This window comes from Cebus imitator, unplaced genomic scaffold (assembly GCF_001604975.1).
Source record: "Cebus imitator isolate Cc_AM_T3 unplaced genomic scaffold, Cebus_imitator-1.0 Scaffold346, whole genome shotgun sequence".
In the NCBI taxonomy this organism is placed as follows: domain Eukaryota; kingdom Metazoa; phylum Chordata; class Mammalia; order Primates; family Cebidae; genus Cebus; species Cebus imitator.
In genome coordinates this window covers 697,561-721,934 of record NW_016107661.1, presented here as the reverse complement: position 1 = coordinate 721,934, position 24,374 = coordinate 697,561, and the positions used below count along the sequence as shown (strand labels likewise).

At 48.1% G+C, this 24,374-nt stretch overlaps 1 protein-coding gene across 2 annotated transcripts in view; it reads right to left on the bottom strand.

Annotated features, from left to right (window-relative positions):
* SEC14L5 (SEC14 like lipid binding 5) overlaps nt 1-24,374 on the bottom strand; it is a 55,936-nt gene that overhangs the window by 23,146 nt on the left and 8,416 nt on the right. For both annotated transcript variants that reach the window (XM_017506043.2, XM_017506042.2), the window contains 4 exons: nt 4,890-5,039; nt 4,306-4,437; nt 2,838-2,966; nt 1,361-1,553 (listed from right to left, as the gene is read on the bottom strand). In XM_017506043.2, the coding sequence (XP_017361532.1) occupies nt 1,361-1,553; nt 2,838-2,966; nt 4,306-4,437; nt 4,890-5,039 (604 nt within the window). The remainder of the gene's footprint in view (nt 1-1,360; nt 1,554-2,837; nt 2,967-4,305; nt 4,438-4,889; nt 5,040-24,374) is intronic.

The following is a 24,374-nucleotide window of genomic DNA, read 5'->3' as shown; positions in this document are numbered from 1 at the left end:
CCCTATCTCTAAATAAATAAAAATAATTATTAATAAGTAAGCTGTGGTGCAACCACACCATATTATGAAGTATGAAAAGAAGACTTAACCACTGATTCAGGAATTTTGTCAGGCAACATTTGAAAGTGGAAAAAAAGAAAAATATCAGATGGAATGTATGTGTTATCATGTATTCAACATAGGACATACATATATGTATGCATGTACACACATATGTTTGTGGATATATATACATATTATGTGCATATATATGCCTAAACAGCTTCTATGCCTAAACATAGAAACACAAAACTATTGTTAGCCTCTAGGGAGAAAAAAAGAATCTCACTTCTTATATCTTCCAAGCAGTTTGAATTTTTTTCTACTATGATAATGCATTACTCATATAATTTAAAGTAGTAGTAGCAAATGTAATAATTAGTAAATTAATGATAATTGGTAAGTTTGTAAATAGTAAAAACAGGGAGAGGCAATGTCAAGGCACCAGAGGCGAATTCCTGATCGAAAAATAAATGAGTTTTGCCAGGCGCAATGGCTTATGCCTGTAATCCTAGCAGTTTGGGAGGCTGAGGCAGGTGGATCACTTGAGCTTGGGAGTTCGAGACCAGCCTGGCCAATGTGGTAAAACCCCAACTCTACCAAAAATACAAACAATTAGCCAGGCGTGATGGCAGATGCCTGTAGTCCCAGCTATTCATAAGGCTGAGGCAGAAGAATCGCTTGAACCTGGAAGGTGGAGATTGCAGTGAGCTGAGATCACACCACTACACTCCAGCCTGGGTGACAGAGCGGGACTCCACCTCAAAAAAAACAAGAAAGAAAGAAAGAAAAGAAAAGAAATAAATGGGTTCGGCTGGGCACGGTGGCTCACACCTGTAATCCCAGTACTTTGGAAGGCTGAGGTGGGCAAATCACGAGGTCAAGAGATCAAGACCATCCTGGCCAACATGGTGAAACCTCATCTCTACTAAAAATACCAAAAAAAAAATTAGCCGGGCATGGTGGCACATGCCTGTGGCCCCAACTACTCAGAAGGCTGAGGTGGAAGAATCACTAGAACCCAGGAGGCGGAGGTTGCCGTGAGCCGAGATTGTGCCACTGCACTCCAGCCTGGGCAACAGAGTGAGACTCCGTCTCAAAAAAAAAAAAAAAGAAAAAAGAAATGGGTTCTACTCTTGGACCATGATGGAGAGAGGGAGACGCAGACAGTGGAGGGAGGAGGCTGTATCGTTCCAAGACCCAGACCCGTTCTCAGGAGGACCTGAGGCAACTCTCCCCCACCCGTCCCAGGGCCCCCCATGGAGCAAGAGGGCCTGCAGCAGCCTCCTAGGGCTGAACTGGCCTTCGCTGCATGACCTACCATCCATACCGACCGCCTCCAGAGCAGGGCCCAGAGCACTACTGGGCCCCTGGGCCTCCGAGGAGCCAGGGTCCCTTGGTCCAGCCTGGTTGCGGGCATCCTCCTCACGGACTGGTGCAGGCGTCCAGCGGGGAATGTGCGAGGTGCCCTGGGAGATGAGCTCATTCAGGTAATGCTCAATCACCTCCTTCCCCTGGAAACCAGAGAGACCCAAGACACATGAGCATGGGGCAGGATGGAAGGAGGTCACTGGGTCACCACAGGGAGTCACCTCCAGTCCGCTCAGGTCCCAGCCTCGACACAAGGCTATTGAGTGATTGAATGTGGCTGGGAGGGAGGGAGAGAGGCTGTAAGTGTCAAACACCCGCCTGATTTCCAAGGCTTGGTCCGAAACACAGAATGCAAAATAGCTGGGTAATAAGTTTTTCAGTTTGGGAGTTGTTTTTGTTTTTGTTAACTGTTTTTGAGACAGTGTCTTGCTGTGTCGCCAAGGCTGGGGTGCACTGGTGCCATCTCAGCTTGCTGTAGCCTCAACCTCCCAAGATCATGAGATCCTCCTGCCCCAGCCTCCTGAGCCACTGGGACTATAGACACCCACCACCACTCCCAGCTAATTATTTTATTTTTTTTTTTTAGAGATGGGGTCCACTATGTCACCTAGACTTCTCTGGAACTCCTGGGCTCAGGTGATCCTCCCACCTCAGAATAATAAGTTTTATGTTGATAACACATTGGATAAAAATATGTTGTTAAAGTTAATTTCATCTGTTTCGTCACAAGAACAGGTCTTTACTCAGGGATGGATCTGAGGTCTTTATAGCAAGCAATGATCATTTTATCTAAAATAAAATAAAATAAAAAACTGGGCATGGTGGCTCACACCTGTAATCTCAGCACTTTGGGAGGCTGAGGAGGGTGGATCACGAGATCTGGAGTTCAAGACCAGCCTGGCCAACACGGCGAAACACCTTCTCTACTAAAAATACAAAAATTAGCCAGGCATGGTGGTGTGCTCCTGTAGTCCCAGCTACTCGGGAGGCTGAAGCAGGAGAATCGCTTGAACCTGGGAGGCGGAGGTTGCAGGGAGCCGAGATCATGCCACTGCTCTCCAGCCTGGGCAACAGAGCAAGACTCCATCTCAAAAAAAAAATTAAAATAAAATAACATTAAATTAAATTAAATTAAATTTAAAACACCACAGAATTATCTGGTGTCCAGATAATTCACCACATAAGCCTGGACATCTTGCAGGGCCAGAGCTAGGATTAGGGGGCCCCCATTACAGACCAGTTACTTTCCATCCATTATCTCATGGTCATTACTAGATGAGATTTGGTCATTACTAGAGTACCTACTTAACAGATAAGAAGACTGAGGCCCAGGGAGGGTAAGAGTCTTACTGGATGTCATGCAGCTGTCGATAGCGGAGCAAGTCTGTGTTAGTTACCTCCAGTGACTAACAGAACCCACCCCTTACCCTCTTGACGTTGGCAGTGTACTGCTTCATGGCAATCTTCTCCAAGGCATTTTCAAAGCCAAAGAAGGACCGGATGTCCAGCGAAGCAGACTGCTCGAAGCAAGTCCAATCTTCATTCTCAGGGTGAACCTGAAAGCCAGGCAGGGGCCAAGCCGGGGACTCAGTGTTGGGGGTACCCTGTCCTCCCCTGGGTCTTTCCTGCCGACCTGGGCCCAGGCAGAGTCTGCGGTGAACACCAGATCAAGCCTGGAGAGGGTAGCAGGACCAAGGGGCCCCCACCCATAGAAAGACGCAAAGTTCAAACTGTCAGGGAGCGAAGAGCCTTCTCATGAGAAGCCGGGAGAATGTGGGTTCTCTCAAATCTGCAGCCCTGCCCTTTAAATATTATATGCATACACAGAAAATTAGATAGAAATACATGTGTTTAGGCTGGGCATGGCGGCTCACGCCTGTAATCCCAATAAAGGATTAATCCCCGCCAAGGTGGTTGGATCACTTAAGGTCAAGAGTTGGAGACCACCTGGCCAACATGGTAAAACCCCCGTCTCTACTAAAAATCCAAAACTTAGCCAGGCGTGGTGGCGGGCGCCTGTAATCGCAGCTACTTGTAAGCTGAGGCAGGAGAATCGCTTGAAGCTGGGAGGCAGAGGTTGCAGTGAACAGAGATACACTGCACTCCAGCCTGGGTGACAGAGAAAGACCCCATCTCCAAAAAAGAAAAGAGAAGAAATACAATTGTTCAGTGTATCATTTATATAATCTATAAATACATAAATTATATCTCAATATCATACATAAAATTTAGATACAGATTTTTAAAATATATATTATATATGTTATCTATATAAAGATATATTAATATCCTTATATATCAATAAATATAGATTTGTATGTTTGCAAAAAGAAAACTTCATTGGTAGAGCTGCTTTATGGCCCCAGACCTGGTTCTTCTCATACGTCTGTGGGCAGACTGTTACCCAGGAGTCTGTTAAATATGCAGATTCCTGGGCCTGCCCCTAGACACCTCTGACTGAGCCGTTCCAGGTTGGGTCCCTGGAATCTGGATTTCACAAGCAGCCCAGGTGCTGCTGATTCAGCTATTGATAGAACTCATTCTGAGAAACAGCAAACACACTAAGAGGGGTTTCAACAACTGTTACTCACTCCTCCTGAGAGGATCTAAACCCCCTGAGCCCAAGCTCCTGGAGGACTGAAGAGGAGCTGGAGGTGTGGAAAGACAGGGCAGTGCTGCCGGGCGCGGTGGCCATGCCTGTAATCCCAACACATGTGGGCTCTGGGCACTGGGCGCAGGTGAGTGGCGGGAGTGGGCGCTGAGGGTGTCCTGGGTGCAGGTGGGCACCAGGCGCAGGTGGGTGGCGGGAGTGGGCGCTGAGGGTGTCCTGGGTGCAGGTGGGCACCAGGCGCAGGTGGGTGGTGGGAGTGGGCGCTGAGGGTGCCCTGGGCTCACCGTGTAGCTGCAGTGCTCGTTCACCAGCACTCGGTTGGCGAAGGTCTCGTTGTGCGCTTCGATGAGAAGTGTCCTCTCCTTCCAGTTCAAGATGTTTGTCTGCACGAAGACCACGTGCTCGACACCTGCGATCTGCAAGGGAAGTGGGGGGAGGCGGAGGTGGGTGCGGAGCCTGGAGCACACAGGAACGGAGAGCGAGTCTAGCAGGCGTGCCCCAGTCATCCCCTGCTCTGATCCCCAAGTCCCTAACGCCACCTCCCAGACAGCCCGGACCCAGGACCCCGACCCCGGACTCCTGCCCTGCCGCCCACTCATCTCCGGCCTGGACCCCCGACTCCCCCCGCTTCTCCCCAGCCGAGCCTCCCAGCCCTCGCCCCCGGGCCAGGGACCCCCGACCAAGGTTCCGCCACCCACACCCTGGAACCCTCATCTGGACATTAAGTCACACACCCACTCACCCCCACCCCGCTCCACCTCCTGGCACCGCCCCCTTCCCCCCGCCCTGGTCCCCAGCTTCCGCTCCCAGCCCTCCCGCACCCCTGTGACAGGTCCCCTCCTCCGACCCCCAGCCCAGGGCTTTCCACCTTCCGCAGCAGCCGCGGGGCGTCCACGCGCAGCCTGCAGCTCCGCTCCACCACATGCACTGCCCCGTCGGGGCTGCGGGACTCGCGCAGGACCTCGCTGCCCAGGAAGACAGGGATCTGGGGGCAGGTGGGGAAGCGCTTCTCGTAGGCCTGGGGACAGAGAGGCAGTCAGTGCCCGAGGTGGTGGGTAGAGGGACTCACCCGCCCAGCGGGACCTCCTTATCTGCTGTGTCACCTAGACGGGAAAGGCAGCCCTGGCCGCTAGAAGGGGCAGGGATTTTGCAGTCCTTACCAACAATCCTTCCACCAGCTAGCACCTGTTAGAGCCTCACACAGCAGGGCCTGGACAATGATTGGCAAATACGTTTTTGGCTCTGCATTTGAGTTTTTGCCCTCAGAAGAAAGAACAGAGACAGAGGGGACATTTTAAATGAAGGTATTTCACGGCTGGGCTCGGTGGCTCACACCTGTAACCCCAGCACTTTGGGAGGCGGGGACCGGTGGATAACGAGGTCAAGAGATGGAGACCATCCTGGCCAACATGGCGAAACCCCCTCTCTACGAAAAATACAAAAATTAGCTGGGCGTTGTGGCGCACACCTGTGGTCCCAGCTACTGGGGAGGATGAAGCCCGAGAAGCGCTTGAATCCAGGAGGCGAGACTCTGTCCCCCCGCCCCTCCCAAAAAAAATGCAATAAACTAGGAATAAAAGGGCACTTCCTCAGCCTGGTAAAGTCATCTGCTAAAAGCCACAGTTCACATCCCTGGTGATAGACCGAGTGTTTTCCCCTGAGATCAGGAACAGGCAGGAATGTGCACTCTTCATGTCTATTCCACCTTGTGCTGGAGGTTCTAGATAAGTAAAAGAAAAGCCGTCCAGTTGGAAAGGAAGAAGTAAAACTATTTGTATTTGCAGATGACATGATCATATATATATAGAAAACCCTAAAGCATCCACACAGGTACACACAAAAAGATTAGAAGTAATCAATGTAGGGCTGGGCGTGATGGCTCACACCTGTAATCCCAGCACCTTGGGAGGCCAAGGCGGGTGGATCACCTGAGGTCAAGAGTTTCAGACCTGCCTGACCAACATGGAGAAACCCCATCGCTACTAAAAATACAAAATTAGCTGGGCCTGGTGGTGCATGCCTGTAATCCCAGCTACTCAGGAGGCTGAGGTAGAAGAATCACTTGAATCCTGGAGGTGGAGGTTGCAGTGAGCCAAGATTGTGCCATTGCACTCCAGCCTGGGCAACAAGAGCAAAACTCTGTCTCAAAAAAAAAAAAAAAAAAAAAAAAAAAAAAAAAAAAAAAAAAAAAAAAAAAAAAAAAAAGAGAGAGAAAACTAATCAATGAGTTCAGCAAGGTTGCAGGATATAAAACCAATACAGAAAAATCAGTTGCATTTCTAAGTATTAACAATGAGCAAACTGAAAATGAAATCAAAAAACTCTATTTACAATATCAGAAAGAATAAAATACTTAGGAATACATTTAGCAAAAAGAAGTGTAAAACATATACTCTGAACACTATAAAACACTGCTGAAAAATTAAAACCTAAACAAATGGAAAGGCATCTGATATTCATGGAACAGGAGACTTAATATTGTTAAGATGGCAATATCACCCAACTGGTCTACAGATTCAACACAATATCCACAACCCAGCCAACTTATTTACAGAAATTGACAAGTTTATCCTAAAATTCATATGGAAATGAAACAGGTCCAACATAACCAAAAGCAATCTTGAAAAAGAGCAAAATTGGAAAACTGATATTTCCTGATTTCTTTTAAAAGACATAATAGCAGGCCAGGGGTGGCGGCTAATGCCTGTAATCCCAGCACTTTGGGAGGCCAAGGTGGGCAGATCACCTGAGGTCAGGAGTTCAAGACCAGCCTGGCCAACATGGTGAAACCCCATCTCTACTGAAAATACAAAAAATAGCTGGGTGTGGTGGTGTGCACCTGTAATCCCAGCTACTCGGGCAACTGAGGCAGAAGAATCGCTTGAACCCAGGAATCGGAGGTTTCTTTGAGCTGAGATCATACCACTGCACTCCAGCATAGGCGACAAGAGCGAAACTCTGTCTCAAAAAAAAAAAAAAAAAGACAAATTAGCAAGTGTTGGTGAGGATGTGGAGAAACTGAAACCTCCAAATCCTATCATGTGCGTGTAATATGGTACAACCCCTTTGGAAAACAGTTCGGCAGTTCTTCAAACAGTTAAACATAGAGTTACCATACAACCCAGCAATTCCACTTCTACATCTATACCCAAGAGAAATGAAAACAAGTCCACACAAAAAAACTGTATACAAATGTATATAGCAACATCAGGCTATTCAACAATAAAAGAAAATATAATACAATTTATATAGAATGTACATATATCTTTCTATACACAATGCAAATATAGGATGTTTCTATATAATATACTTTTATAAATATAGGTAGTGTGTATATAAATATGTATCATATCTATAAATATATAGATATCATGTCAGGCTACAGTAATCAAAACAGTGTGGTACTGGCTTAAGTGTAGACATATAGCTCAGTGGAAAAGAATCGAGCATCCAGAAATAAACCTTCACGTTTATAATCAACCAATTTTTTGCAAAGATGTCAAGACAATCTAACGAGGAAAGAATAATCTCTTCAACAAATGATGCCAGGACAATTGGATATACACATGCAAAAGAATGAAGCTGGGGCCGGGCGTGGTGGCTCATGCCTGTAATCTCAGCACCTTGGGAGGCCAAGATAGGTGGATCACCGGAGGTCAGGAGTTTGAGACCTGCCTAGCCAACATGGTGAAACCCCATCTCTACTAAAAATACAAGAAAATTAGCTGTGCGTAGTGGCATGCATCTGTAATCCCAGCTACTAGGGAGGCTTAAGCAGAAGAATCACTTCAATGCAGGAGGAGGAGGTTGCAGAAGCCAAGATGGCGCCATTGCACTCCAGCATGGGTGACAAGAGTGAAACTCCATCTCAAAAAAATAAATAAAATAATAATTTTTAAAAAGCATTTTTAAAAAACTATAAAACACTCAGAAGAAAACATAAGAATAAATCTTTATGAACTTGGATTAAGCAATGGTTGTTTACTTATGGCACCAAAAGCACAAACAATAAAATAAAAAAATAAACTGGATATCATCAAAATTTAAAACTTTTGTGTTTCAAAGAATACAAGCAAGAAAGTGAAAAGGTAACCCTGAGAATGGGAGAAAATTTTTGCAAATTATACATACATACATATGTGTGCATGTGTGTGTGTATAAAATGGGGGACTTTCATCTAGAATATCTAAACAGCTGTTAGGAATCAACAATAAAAAGATGACCCAGTTTTAAAACGGGCAGAGGACCTGAACAGACATGTCTCCAAGGAAAATATACCAGTACAAAAAAGCAAATGAAACTCTGTTCAACATCATTAGTCATTAGAGAAATGCAAATCAAAACCACAATGAAACACCACTTCACACCTGCTAGGAGGACTATAATAACTTTTAAAAGCACAATAACAAGTGTTGGTGAGGATGTGGAGAAACTCAAACCCCCAAGCCCTGCCATGTGTATGTAATACAGTACAACCCACTTTGGAAAATGGTTTGGCAGTTCTTCAAACAATTAAACATAGACTTACCATATGATCCAGCAATTCCACTCGTATGTACCCAAAAGAACTGAAAATATAAGTCCACACAAAAAAATCATATACAATTTTTTTTGAGATGGAGTCTCACTCTGTCATCAGGGCTGGGGTGCTGTGGCATGATCTCAGCTCACTGCAACCTCCTCCTCCCAGGTTCAAGCGATTCTACTGCCTCAGCCTCCTAAGTATCTGGAATTACAGGCACCCGCCACTACATCCAGCTAATTTTTAGTGTTTTTAGTAGAGACGGGGTTTAACCATGTTGGCCAGGCTGGTCTCAAACTCCTGACCTCGTGATCTGCCCTCCTTGGCCTCCCAAAGTGCTGGTATTACAAAAGTGAGCCACCACACCCAGCCTATATACAAATATTTATAGCAACATTATTCATAATAGGAAAAGGGGAAACAACCCAAATGTCCATCAATGAATGAGTGAATGAATCAATGGTGGTACAGGCATGAAATGGAATATTATACAGCCTTAAAAAGGAACAAGGTACTGATTCATGCTACAACATGGATCAACTTTGAAAACTTTGTGCTGAGTGCAAGTAGCCAATCACAAAAGACCATCTATTGCATGAATCCATTTACATGAAATGTCCAGAATGGGCAAATACAGAGAGACAGAAAGTAAATTAGTGGTTGCCAGGGGCTGGGAGTGGTGAGGAAGGAGACGGTGGGGATGTTGAGGGATGAGGGTTAAGGCAGACAGAGCTTCTTTTTGAGGTAATGAGACTATTCTAAAGTTGATTGTGGTGAAGCTTGCACAATACTATGAATCTACTGAATGCCAGTGAATTGTGTGCTGCAAATGGGTGAATTGTATATGTGAACTATACATCAATAAATCTGTTTCTTTAAAAAAGATGTCCTTCTCGCTCCACTTGTATGTTTTTATATATACACATACACACATATGAATTCACATGTATACATGTACTTTTTTGTGTGTGAGACTGAGTCTCCCTCTGTTGCCCAGGCTGGAGTGCAGTGGTGTGATTTCAGCTCACTGCAACGTCTGCCTCCCAGGTTCAGACAATTCTTCTGCCTCAACCTCCTGAGTAGCTGGGACTGCAGACGCCTGCCACCATGTCTGGCTAATTTTTGCATTTTTAGTAGAGACAGGGTTTCACCAAGTTGGACAAACTGGTCTCAAACTCCCGACCTGTGATCTGCCTGCCTCAGCCTCCCAAAGTACTGGGATTACAGGTGTGAGTCACTGCAACCAGCCTATTTATCTATCTATCTATTTATTTATTTATTTATTGACATAGAGTTTTCCTCTTGTGGCCCAGGCTGGAGCACAATGGCACAATCTCAGCTCACTGCAACCTCTGCCTCCCAGGTTCAAGCGATTCTCCTACGTCAGCCTTCCAAGTAGCTGGGATTACCAGCATGTGCCACCACACTCAGCTAGCTAATTTTTGTATTTTTACTAGAGACAGTGTTTCACCATGTTGGCCAGGCTGGTCTCAAACTCCTGACCTCAGGTGATCCACCTGCCTCAGCGTCCCAAAGTGCTGGGATTATAGGCAAGAGGCACCGCATCTGGCCACATGTATACATATATTGTTCAAATGTATTTATAAACATATGTGAATATATGTTAATATAAGTATATACAATTTATATAGTGTGCATATATCTTCCTATACACAATGTAAAAATAGGGTTCTATATATTATAATTTTATAAATATAGATAATATGTAAATAAATGCATATCATATCAATAAATAATGTTATATAAATGTACACATGTAAATATATTATTTTATATATGGATACATAATATATTCCATATATAAATATGTAGGTAGGCTGGGCACGGTGGCTCATGCCTATAATCCCAACAATTTGGGAGGCCAAAGCAGGCAGATCATTTGAGGTCAGAAATTTGAGACCGGCCTGGCCAACATGGTGAAATCCAGTCTCTACTAAAAAATACCATAAAAAATTAGCTGGGCATGGTGTCACATGCTTGTAATCGCAGCTACTCAGGAGGCTGAGGCAGGAGAATAGGTTGAACCCAGGAGGCAGAAGTTGCAGTAAGTCGAGATCGTGCCACTGCACTCCAGCCTGGGTGACAGAGGCAGGCTCCAACTTAAAAAAAAACATATATATATATATATGGGTACTTTAAATAAGGAGCTTATTTTACATATGAATATAGCTATTATTTAATGTTTTTGATGTATGTGTTCATATAAATATTCAGCAATGTGCTTCCTATGAGCCATTAGAGGGTAGCCCTGCCTGGGTGCAAATCCCAGCTCTACCACTTACAAGCTGTGTGACCTTGGATGGGTTACTTAACCTCTCAGTGCTCTGTTGCACAGAGTCGTCCTGAGAACTGAGCAAGCTGCTGTGGGTACTGGAGAAGCGCTGGCCGGGATTATTTCCTCCACGGCCTCTCCGTGTGTCTCAGACAGGATTTGGCCACGAGCACAGGAGGTTAAGCTGGATTCCATGCCACTGTGCCCTTCAAAGGGAAGGGGCCCTCACTGTCCTCGGGGCCACTTCAGGTCAGCCCCAGGCTCTGTGCTGGGGCTGCTTGCTTCTGTGAGGGCGGAGCTCCTCCCAGGCGGGGGTGCAGAGCTGAGTTAAGGTAGCTGGAGGGGCTAGAAGCCCATGAACCTGAGCTCAGGGAGGGCAAGAGTCCATGTCCCGTTCTAGAAGGGCCAGCGTCAGGGTGGTGGGGGCGTACCCCGGCGTCTGTGGCTGATCTTATTCCTTATTCCAGCGGGGTCTGCTCCTAGCGCCTGTCACAGCCCACGTGCCCCGGAATTGGGATCGACGCACGCTCCAAAAATAGTGCCAGTGTCTGAGGACTGGCACCTCCTCCACCTTCCCTCCTGGCTCCCAAGAAGAGAGACAGGGGGAGGGGGGCCGAGGAAGAAATGGATACACACCCAGGAGCCCTTGGTGTCACCCCAGATCAGGCAAGGCTGGCCAGTGTGTCCTCCACCAGGGCCAGGAGGGCAGAGCTGTCCCCTGACTTATCTCCAAATTGGTAGCTGGGACAAACACATCAGCTTTGGAATAGGGGGGCCTCATTCCCCTAGAGAGTGCACCATGGGGCTCCTGGGGTCTGAACTCAGTGGGCTGGCAAGAGAGACCCCCTGAGAACTGCATCTGCCCTATAGATCTCAGCCACACTGTACCCGCTTTCAAAGGAAATCATCTCCCCATGGAGGATGGGTCACAGAGCAAAGCCAGTGGAGGCTGGAGGGGTTTAGCCACCTGGCTGGAAGCCCAGCTCCACCTCCCTCCAGTGAGGCATCGCTGTTTCATCATTTGGAAAAATCGTATATGTCTCATGCACTTGCCCAGAGAGGCTCACTAATTTACCCAAAGTCACACAGCATGGGATGGTGAACCTGGATTTGAATCCCAGTGGAGCCCAGCCCCCACTCCCTCCAGGAACTGCTCACTCGGAAGCTGGGCTTGTTCTCGTGGGCAGCTCAGAAACAGAGCCAGGCATTGTTTTCCCAGGCCTTGCAGTCACATCTTCTCCTTCCTTTCCACCCTCTGTCCTTCAGCTCCTGCCAGGCAGTGGCCACACCACCCCTGAGCTTCTACCCTTCCTTCTACTGCTCAGTCTCCCTCCTGTTCCTTGGACAAAATGGTTTCCAGGGATGATATACTCCGAACAGGCCTTGAGGAGGCCAGGCACAGTGGCTCACGCCTGTAATCCCAGCACTTTGGGAGGCCAAGGTGGGTAGATCACTTGAGGTCAGGAGTTTGAGACCAGCCTGACCAAGATGGTGAAACCCCATGTCTACTAAAAATACAAAAAAATTAGCCAGGCACGGTGGTGCATGCCTTTAATCCTAGTTATTCAGCAGGCTGAGGTGGGAGGATTGCTTGAACCCAGGAGACAGAGGTTGCAATGAGCAGATAACACGCCCCTGCACTCCAGCCTGGGTGACAGAGCAAGACTTCATCTCAAAAAAAAAAAAAAAAATGGGCCTTGATGCTGAGAATATACCCTGCAATTTTTATGGTGGTCCCCAGGCTCTGTGTGATCTGCCCCACCCACCTACCTCCCATCCCAGCCCCCTCACCAGGCTCCAGCCACACCAGCCTTATGCATTTAGAATGATATGTCAAGCGTGTCCCTGACATGGGGCCTTTGCACTTACTGATCTGGATGCTTAGAACACTGATCAGTTTCCTTAACAGTGAAGGGGACGGGTGCCATGAGTCACGGGGCTTTCCGGAGGGGCAGGAGGCCTGGGCTGGGGCCAAGGAGATGCTCAGGCTTCAGGGCCTCATCCATGCTGGTCCTTCATCTTCCTGGGACACCCTCCCTGCCCCTCCTATGCACGACTGCCTCTTCCTCAGCTCTCCATCCTTTTACCCTTTTATTTCTTTGAGAGTGTTCACCGGGCCTTGTAACAGGAGACTTGAGAAGGAGTGTCGCCTGCTTTTCCAAAGCACAACCTCATACCTGTGGCCAGCTTGGTCCGCGGCACACCCTCGGGGGAACAACGCTAAGCAAAGAAGAAAATAACCCGCATTTGCCGGCCCAAACACCCCCAAGGAGAGGGTCAGGGAGGGGATAAAGCCACAGACTCAGCACACGCAGCCAATCAAGAGCCAGGGTTCCTGACTCACTTCCCATCCTAACAAACCTCTTGCTCCAAAGGCCTGGTCTGGAGCCCCCAGATAACAGGCGCAGGGGAGGGGGTCTGGTTGGCTTGGCCATGACTTTCACTGACTTCTAAAGGAAAGGAAGGTGCTTCTCCCAGTACGCAGTGGCTGTTCCAGTGACAGGGCCACATGTTTTGGGAGGACCCCCGAGTTGAGCTCCCTCTGGAAGGCATCCATCCCAGAGCCAGTTATCCAACATCAGAGGACTTTCATGATTGTTGGACACTGTTGTTAAGGACTTTCTTTTTTTTGTTTTTTTGGTTTTTTTGGAAGTGGAGTTTTGCTCTTATTGCCCAGGCTGGCATGCAATGGTGCGATCTCAGCTCACCGCAACCTCCGCCTCCCGGATTCAAGTAATTACCCTGCCTCAGCCTCCCAAGTAACTGGGACTACAGGCATGCACCACCATGCCCGGCTAATTTTGTATTTTTAGCAGAGACGGGGTTTCTCCATATTGGTCAGGCTGGTCTCGAACTCCTGATCTCTCGTGATCCGCCCACCTTGGCCTCCGAAAGTGCTGGGATTACATGAGTGAATCACTGCGCCTGGCCATTAAGAACTTTCTAAAGTGTTAACTGCCTCGCTTCATCCTCACAAGGCCCTAGTGAGATGGGAACTAGTATTTGCCCTTTTTACAGATGAGCAAGTTGAAGCTCAAGAGGACAGAATGACTCACCCAGCAGCACATGGCCAGGCGGAGGTGGGATTGGCTTGTGAACCTGTCTGCCCCAGACGCCAATCCTGAACCACCCTGTCCTGCCTCAGAGTCTCTGGCTGCTTCACAAGCATGGATGGTTTGGAAATGCAGAGTCCCACTGGCCTGCAACTCACGAAGCAAGGGACCTGGAGAAGTAAGCATTGGGGTGGGCTGAGGATGGGGTCGGTGGGGCATGAGAACGAGGTTCACCTCCCTGTATGGCGGAGAAGGAGATGCAGGGAAGATGGAGGGACCTCAGCAGAAACCAGCCTCCCATTCCACCTCCTGCTTTCAAATCTCATCCTCCTCAGCAAAAATGAGCACAGGAGCAAGAAAAGCAGCTCCTCCCAGCCCCGGGACTCTCCAGGGACAATTAATGCCTCACCTCCAGGCCCTGGGAGAACTTCCTTGCCTTCTCCTGGGTTAAATGTTTATAGCAGGTGGCCGGTGGGGCAGAAAACTTTCCTTTAATTTTGAATGACCGAAAGGTGCCATGAGTACCAACAGGACACATCTGGACAGTTTTCAGCTGCCCAAGCCTAATCATCCTTGCAGTAACAGCAACAGCCGAGGCAAGCGTTGGGCTCACTGCTCACCACGTGCTGCTCCCCAAGAAGTAGGTAGCGCTCATCCTCCCCATTTGACAGATGGAGAAGCCAAAGCTTGGAGACTTTAAGTCACTTGCCCGTAGTCACACAGTTTGTGAGGGATCAAGCTGCGATTTGACCCCCTCGCAGTCAGACCAGGGGGTTGGTGCATTGTGTTATTTCTAGAACCAAACAGCGCCTTGACCTCTGAAGGACAGCCCTACACCCAAGTCACTCCCACACAGGAGGGAAGCCTGGTTCGTCCTCTCAGTTCACATTCAACCCGGTTCTGACTCTCCTCTGCCCCTGTTCCTGGGACAGTCCCCCATGTGTTTGAAGATGTGTCTCTCTCCCCAGCTTGACCAAAGGCACCTCTGAGGGCCAACCCTCTTTGCCAGGACATCTCCTACGCGCCTCTGACTTGGAGAAGATATTTAATGTACACTGGCTGAGGTCGGGTGCAGTGGCTCACGCCTGTAATCCCAGCATTTTGGGAGGCCGAGGCAAGCAGATCACTTGAGGTCAGGAGTTCAAGATCAGCCTGGTCAACATGATGAAACCCCATCTCTGGTAAAAATACAAAAAAATTAGCCAGGCATGGTGGTGCACACCTGTAGTCCCAGCTACTCAGGAGGCTAAGGCATGAGAATTGCTTGAACCTGGGAGGAGGAGGTTGCAGTGAGCCGAGATCATGCCACTGCACTGCAGCCTGGGCAACAGAGACTCCATCCCAAAAATAACAGTAATAATAGAGCTGGGCGTGGTGTCTCACGCCTGTAATCCCAGCACTTTGGGAGGCTGAGGCAGGCGGATCATGAGGTCAGGAGATCGAGACCATCCTGGACAACATGGTGAAACCCCGTCTCTACTAAAAATACAAAAAATTAGCCAGGTGTGGTGACATGCTCCTGTAGTCCCAGCTACTCAGGAGGCTGAGGTAGGAGAATCATTTGAACCCGGGAGGCGAAGGTTGCAGTGAGCCTAAATTGAGCCACTGCACTCCAGCCTGGTAACAGAATGAGACTTCATCTCAAAAATAATAATGATAACAATAAATTAAATAAAACACTGAATAAAATTCAAATGCCTGCCAAGTGGATAGGGACCTCACCTAGAAGGGACCAGGGAGCCCCAGATGGTCAGAGAGCACCTCTCCTTGCAGGAAGGCTGCGATGCCTTTGCAGGTCCTGGGCCCTGCCCACAGCAGTCACGTCGCACACAGTGAAGTGTGTCTTCTTTCCGTGGCTTACATATACATGACCTCATCACAGCTGACGTCCAGATGACAGCCTGGCATGAAATGGCTTTTGTAGGCATTTAATTCAATGTTTCTTCATTTTAACTCTGCAAGTTTTTTTTTTTTTTTTTTTTTTTGAGATGGAGTCTCACTCTTTTGCCTAGCCTGGAGTGCAAAGGCAGCGTCTCAACTCAATGCAACCTCCATCTCTTGGGTTCAAGTGATTACCCTGCCTCCGCCTCCTGAGTAAGTGGGATTGCAGGCACCCACCACCGTGCCCAGCTAATTTATGTGTTTTGAGTGAAAACAGGTTTTCACCATGTTGGCCAGGCTGGTCTCAAACTCCTGACCTCAACTGAGCTGCCTACCACACTGTCCAAAGTGCTAGCATTACAGGCGTAAGCCACCATGCCTGGGCCTGCAGGTTTCTTTTTGTATTCTGGAATTATTACGTGTATTTGTGTTTATTTTCCTTCCTTGTTAGACATTGCTGTGACCCTTGAGAAACTGTGGGCCCCGGGCACCCTGCCCTGGGAGAGGCCCTGGTGGAGACCAAACAGGCCCCAGCCCGTCCCTGTGGTACCTCCCAGTGCCCTGCAGGATCAAACAGCTCACGGAAACTTTCTGTGTTGCAAACCTGCTCACGCACCAGTTTTGTCCCTGCCTAAGAGCCTCAGCTGTCAGCTACTGTCCCCACAATTGACCTAGCCACCCACGAATGAGACCAGAGCCTCTCCCTGCTAAACAAACACATGGTTTGGCACTCTCAGGGACACAAGGCCACAGAAGGATTCGGTTACAGCCCTTCTGCCAGGTGGCTGGAGAGGACATCCAAGGCTGACTGCTCAGAAAAGGAGATGGTCCAAAGCCCAGAGTCCACAGCTGCGAGGCCATGGAGGGGCGGGCAGGGACCACGCAGGGCTGTGTCCCATGGGGTCCCCATCATGCAGAATCGATATTGACACAATTACTGTGTTGAGATGGGAGGCTGGAGCTGGGTAGCCCCTAATTCCCACCCAGACTTGCCCAATTCCAGGCTGGGTAACCCCCTCTCTCCTCTGTAAAGTGGAATAATCACAGCATCTCCCAACTAAAATCAGTTGGGCCTGTTTTGTTCCTTCATGCGTCACAACTGCTGGCGTAGGGTCGTCAGTCCCTGACATCCCTGAATTTGCAGTGCTTTGCAAAATGCCTAGCACATCGTCGACACTCAATGGACATTTGTAGGATGAATGAATGAACAACAGCATAGCACCGTTGTTAAGAGAGTGGGCTCTGGGGCTTGGATTGGGATCTCTGCTCTGCCTGTCACCAGCTGTGTGAACAAGATGTCAAGCTCTCAGTTCTTTAATTCGCTTGTGTGTAAAAGGGGGAGTAAGACACATAGCTACCTTACTACTTGTCAGAGGAATAAAGGACTTAGCTCGTGTAATGTGCTTAGAGCAGTGCCTGGTACATGCTTCATTCTACATCACCATTGGTAAATAAATTTTAATTTTAAAAATGAGTGAGATTCGATAAAGTACAGAAAAGTTATTTCTGCTAATCATTTGACAGAAGATCCCTCCTCCCCTCCTTCCTTCCTTCCTGCTCTTCCTCATCCAAATTCAAAGGAAGCTGAAATGCTGCTTACCACAAAACTTCCAGTAAGAATGCAGAAAGAAGGCCATGTGCGGTGGCTCACTCCTGTAATCCCAGCCCTTTGGGAGGCCTAGGCAGGCGGACCATGAGGTCAGGAGATCAAAACCATCCTGGCTAACACAGTGAAACCCTGTCTCTACTAAAAATACAAAAAATTATCCAGGCGTGGTGGCACGTACCTGTAGTCCCAGCTACTCAGGAGGCTGAGGCAGCAGAATTGTTTGAACCTAGCCTGGGAGGCGGACATTGCAGTGAGCCAAGACTCCAACCTGGGTGACAGAGTAAGACTCCATCTCAAGAAAAGAAAAGAATGCAGAAAGAATATCCAAACTGTACCAACACCTTCCAGCCTGCTGCTCTCCCTTCCCTTCTCTATTCTACAGGCATGACTTGGGGCCCTGGACACCATGCAGCCACTGAGGAAGGTGCACCCCTCTCCTGCCATACTCTTCAGGAAGCTCCCTATTACCCCTTCCTTCCCTCTGCAAGTCTAGCGGACCACGGGACAGAATGGGTATCAATCTACTCACCATCCCCAACTCTTTTTTAAAAAATTGAAATACAGCGGACTGGGTGGTGGCTCATACCTGTAATCCCAGCACTTTCGGAGGCCTAGGCAGGTGGATCACTGCAGGTCAGGAGTTTGAGACCAGCCTGGTCAACAAGGTGAAACCTCATCTCTACTAAAAATACAAAAAAATTAGCTGGGCATGGTGGCACGTGCCTATAGTCCCAGCTACTCGGGAGGCTGAGGCACAACAAACATTTGAACCTGGGAGGCAGAGGCTGCAGTGATCAAGATTGCACCACTGCACTCCAGCCTGGACAACAGAGCAAGACTCTATTTAAAAAAAAAAAAAAAAAAGGCCAGGTGTGGTGACTCATGCCTGTAATCCCAGTACTTTGGGAGGCTGAGGCAGGCGGATCATGAGGTCAGGAGATCGAGACCATCCTGGACAACATGGTGAAACCCCGTCTCTACTAAAAATACAAAAAATTAGCCAGGTGTGGTGACATGCTCCTGTAGTCCCAGCTACTCAGGAGGCTGAGGTAGGAGAATCATTTGAACCCGGGAGGCGAAGGTTGCAGTGAGCCTAAATTGAGCCACTGCACTCCAGCCTGGTAACAGAATGAGACTTCATCTCAAAAATAATAATGATAACAATAAATTAAATAAAACACTGAATAAAATTCAAATGCCTGCCAAGTGGATAGGGACCTCACCTAGAAGGGACCAGGGAGCCCCAGATGGTCAGAGAGCACCTCTCCTTGCAGGAAGGCTGCGATGCCTTTGCAGGTCCTGGGCCCTGCCCACAGCAGTCACGTCGCACACAGTGAAGTGTGTCTTCTTTCCGTGGCTTACATATACATGACCTCATCACAGCTGACGTCCAGATGACAGCCTGGCATGAAATGGCTTTTGTAGGCATTTAATTCAATGTTTCTTCATTTTAACTCTGCAAGTTTNAAAAAAAAAAGGCCAGGTGTGGTGACTCATGCCTGTAATCCCAGTACTTTGGGAGGCTAAGGAGGGCAGATCATGAGGTCAGGAGATCAAAACCATGCTGGCCAACATGACAAAACCCCGACTCTGCTAAAAATACAAAAAAATTAGCCGGACCTGGCGGCGCACACCTATAGTCCCAGTTACTCAAGAAGCTGAGGCAGGAGAATTGCTTGAACCCGGGCAGAGGCTGCAGTGAGCTGATATTGTGCCACTGCACTCCAACCTGGGTGACAGAGGGAGACTCTGTCTCAGAGAGAGAGAGAGAGAGACAGAAAGAGAGAGAGAGAGATAGAGAGAGAGAGAGAGAAAGAAGAAAGAAAGAAAGAAAGAAAGAAAGAAAGAAAGAAAGAAAGAAAGAAAGAAAGAAAGAAAGAAAGAAAGAAAGAAAGAAAGAGAAAGAAAGGAAAGAAAGAAAGAAATCATATACGACATAGCCTTCTGCATCTGACCTCCCTCACTCAGCACCATGTTTTCAGCCCATCCGTGATATATATACACCATGGAATACTACTCAGCCATCCTCTCACGACTTTGGAAGGCTGAGACAGGAGTATTATTTGAGGTCAGGAGTTCAAGACCATCCTGGCCAACATGATGAAATCCCATCTTTACTGAAAATACAAGGAATCGTATTTTTAGTAAATAAATAAATACGTGCATCAGTGCTTCCTTCTTTTTTACTTCTGAATACTGTGCCATGGGGTAGACCCCCCAACTCTTGGTAGGGGTGCTCAACTAGAGCTGCCGAATGGGTCATCAGCCACCCCAGTGGCAGCAGTGTCATCCCAGCTGATGAGGGGAAGTGGGCCTGGCAGAACCAAGCTGTCACTGTTCCGGAAGCCCCGAGATGACTGTTGTAGATAATCCATCATTGCAGCTGCAGATGGCCCAGGAGCTAAAAAGCCAGTGCTCATCCCAGCAAAGCCAGCCTGGGCCACACATGAGAAGGAGACACAGGTTCAGAACAGCCTCTGCAGCCAGGGTGACTGGACTCAGAGAGAGGACAAGGGAGGGGCGTAGGGGAGTGGCAGAGACACAGCACAGGGTCAACATGTGACCCCAGCTCTGCCACTTGACAGCTGGGTGTCCTCAAAGCAACCTCTCTGAGGCTGTTTTTCTCAGAAAAAAAGAGGATGAGGTTGCTGACTCGGTCAAGCCTGTTTTATTCCTTCGTGCATCACAACTGCTGAAGTAGCATCATCAGCCCCAACATCCCTGAATTTGCAGTGCTTTGCAAAAATGCCTAGCACATAGTCAACACTCATAGACATTTACAGGATGAATGAATGAATAACAGCGTAGCACCGCCTTTAAGAGCGTGGTCTCTGGAGTGGCTGCAACAATTAAAGGGACAATGCCAGATACCACATAGTTGAATTTTTTTCTTAATGGACAAGAGCAAACCAATGGAGACTTGAAACAGGTATTTGTACACAAATGTTCACAGCAGCATCATTTATACCATGATCAAAAGGTGGAAACAACCCCTGTGTCCATCAACAGGTGAATGGAAAAATGAAAGGTGATGGAGTCAAACAATGATGTGTCCTTCAGCTTTAAAGAGGAGTGAAGCACTGGCACCTGCCACAACACGGCTCAACCTGGAAGGTACCGTGCCCAATGAAATAAGCCAGACACAAATAGACAACTATCGCATGATTCCTCTTATATGAGGTACCTAGAATGGTCAAAGTTGCAGAGGCAGAAAATAGAATAGTGGTTAATGGCAGCAGGGGGGCAAGGGGAGTGGAGAGTTAGTGTTTCATGGTACAGCGTACCAGTTTGGGATGATGAAGGCATTCTGGAGATGGACAGTGGAGACAGTTGGACAATAATATGAATGGGCCAGGCGCAGTGGCTCATGCCTGAAATCCCAGCAATTTGGGAGGCTTAGGAGGGCAGATCACCTGAGATTGGGAGTTCAAGACCAGCCAGACCAACATGGAGAAACCCTGTCTCTCCTAAAAATACAAAATCAAATCAATGGTGGTACATGCCTCTAATCCCAGCTATTTGGGAGACTGAAGCTGGAAGATCACTTGAACCCAGAAGGAGGAGGTTGCCGTGAGCCAAGATGGGACTATTACACTCCAGCCTAGGCAACAAGAGCGAAACTCCATCTCAAAATAAATAAATAAATAATGCGAGGCCGGATGCGGTGGCTCACGCCTATAATCCCAGCACTTTGGGAGGCTGAGGCGGGTGAATCACGAGGTGAAGAGATAGAGACCATCCTGGTCAACATGGTGAAACCCCATCTCTACTAAAAAAAAAAATACAAAAATTAGCTGGGCGTGGTGGCGCATGCCTATAGTCCCAGCTACTCCGGAGGCTGAGGCAGTAGAATTGCGTGAACCCAGGAGGCGGAGGTTGTGGTGAGCCGAGATCACACCATTGCACTCCAGCCTGGGTAACAAGAGCGAAACTCCGACTCAAAAAATAAATAAATAAATAATGTGAATGTACTTATGTCACTGAACTGTACACCTAAGTTGGTTAAAGTGGTAAGTTTTGTTTACATGTATTTTATCACAATAAAAAAATACAGAGTGAGGCCGGGTGCAGTGGCTCACACCTTGAATCCTAGCACGTGGGAGGCCAAAGCGAGAGAATCACCTGAAGCCAGGAGTTTGAGACAAGCCTGGAAAACACAACAAGACTCCTATCTCTACAAAATCTTTTAAAATTAGCCAGGTTCAGTGGCACCTGTAGTCCCAGCTAATTAGGTGGCTGAGGTGGGAGAATCACTTGAACCCCGGAGGTTGAGGCAGTGAGATCTAATTGCACCACTGCACTGCAGCCTGGGCAATTAAAAAAAAAAAAAGAATAAGCCACCCACTAGATGGTCTGCAGCCCTACCAGAAGCATTTGTCATGGTTTGGAATAGTACGTTATATCTGTGTTTGTTTACAGTCTCAACGCCACCGTCTCTATGTAGGTTTCATTTACCAGTGAATTCCCTGGTGTCTCATACAACGCCTGGGACATTGTAGACGTTCAGCCAATATTTGTCAAATGAATGAAAGAAGGAAGGAATGAGTGAATGCCCAGGTGCCAGGAAAATAAAATAGGAAAATGGAACCATCTTTCTACATATCCCTGGGAGATTAAGTCACATAAGTACGAGTCTCCCTAGTCTCAGAGTGAGTGGATCTACATCTATACTACCAGGGGACGTCAGCAGGTGCACAGCGCAAAGCTCTACCTTCAAAGAGCTAGGCTCTGGAAGATACTTACTAGGCAGGTGAATAAATGAGTAACTCTCCCTCAGTTGTCAGAACAGGGTTCATCCACAGGGATTGAACAATGCATCAGCCATTAACAAAGCTGGAGAGGGAGAGTTTTGCCTGTTTTTGTTGTCATTGTTTGTTTGTTTTTGTTTGTTTGTTTTCAAGACAAGGTCTTGCTTTGTCACCCAAGCCAGAGTATAGTGGCAAGATCACAGTTCACTGCAGCCTCGACCTCCTGAGTTCCATGGATGCTCCTGCCTCAGCCTCCCAAATAGCTGGAATTACAGGCACACACCACCGTGCCCAGCTAATATATTCTTTTAAGGCAGAGTTTCACTCTTATTGCCCAGGCTGGAGTGCAATGGCACGATCTCGCCTCTCTGTAACCTCCATCTCCCAAATTCAAGTGGTTCTCCTGCCTCAGCCTCATGAGTAGCTGAGATTGCAGGCATACACCACCAAGCCCGGCTAATTTTGTATTTTCAGTAGAGATGGGGTTCCTCCATGTTGGTCAGGCTGGTCTCCAACTCTTGATCTTAGATGACCTGCCCACCCCAGCCTCCCAAAGTGCTGGGATTACAGGCATGAGCCATCACACCTGGCTACTTTAATTTTTTGTAGAGACGAGGTCTCACTATGTTGCCCAGGCTCGCCTCAAACTCCTAGACTCAAACAAACCTCCTGCCTTGGCCTCCCAAAGTGCTAAGATTATAGGAATGAGCCACTGCCCCCTGCCACTTTTGCCTGTTTTTAATAAGCTCCCTATCGTGTGGCTGCAACAGGAGGCAAAGTCAGCTGGGGTCTAGTGCTTACTGGCTCCTGCTTCTGCACAATTGGATGTACCTTTAAGCTGGGAAGCCGTGTCCCCTCCTCATGAGGACTCGCCCGCGGAACACCTGGCCTCTCCAGCACTGGGAGAATGTCAGCCCGTGCCACCCATGTGCACACAAACCCTCTGGGGAGTCTCAACCACGCATCGGGAGCAGGGCCCAGGGACTCTCAGGATCAGCTGGTGCCCCTGATGGCTCCGGGAGGGTGGATGACTTAGCAAGGCCAGCCCAGAGCAGCTTGACATTTACAGGCTATATCAGGATCTTTCTCGGAGGGGAAAGACTATTTTAAATTTTCCCAGTGTCTCAGGAGTGCTTCTGGACCTCCAACGCCTCTGCCTCCTGCTCCCTGACGACGCTGCCAGCCACTTGCTAACTTGTACTGGACTCCAGCTGAGCTAGTTCAGTTCTTGGAGAGACAAGTTCTGCCCCATTGGCCTTTGCAGAGGCTACACCCTCCCTAACACCCCCCACCTCCCCACTCCCTGCTTCCCCAAAACTCTCAGCCTGTCTAGTTCAAATGACCTTCCCATGGCTTCCAATGGGTTCTTCTTTGTGTTCCTAAAATGCCCTGTTCTTCCCCATTACAAATAGTTCTACATGGCATTTGCCTGTCAACCCCTCACCCCACAAGACTATGCTGGGTGTTGCCTTAGGGCAGGAACCACAACCAAAGAACTACATGGGCCAGGTGCAGTGGCTCAAGCCTGTAATCCCAATATTTTGGGAGGCAGGCAGTTCGCTTGGGCCCAGCAGTTCAAGACCAGCCTGGGCAACACGGTAAAAACCCATCTCTACAAAAGATACAAACATTAGCCTAGCATGCTTGTGCATGCCTGTACTTCTAACTACTTGGGGGGCTGAGGTGGGAGGATCGCTTGAGCCTGCAAGATTGAGGCTGCAGTGAGCTGTGATCACGGCACTGCACCCCAGCCTGGGTGACAACCTGAGACCGCTCTCAAAAAAAAAAAAAAGAAAGAAAGAAAAAGAACCAGATGAACAAGACAAGACAGACATAGCCTTGACTTCCTAGGGCTTCCCTTAATGAAAAATATCCATATAAACAAGTAAACAAGCAAATTCCATGTAAACAAGGAAACAAATGAACAGAATTAATGATGCCATTTCAAAAAATACAAAATCAGGCCAGGCACGGTGGCTCATGCCTGTAATCCCAGCACTTTGGGAGGCCAAGATGGGCAGATCATCTGAGGTCAGGAGTTCAAGATCAGCCTGACCAACATGGTGAAACCCCGTCTCTACTAAAAATACAAAAATTAGCCAGGCATGGTGGTGAGAACCTGTAATCCCAGCTACTCGGGAGGCTGAGACTCTGAATAGCTTGAACCCAGGCGGCGGAGGTTGCAGTGAGCCGAGATCACACCATTGCACTCCAGCCTGGGCAACAGAGCAAGACTCTGTCTCAAAA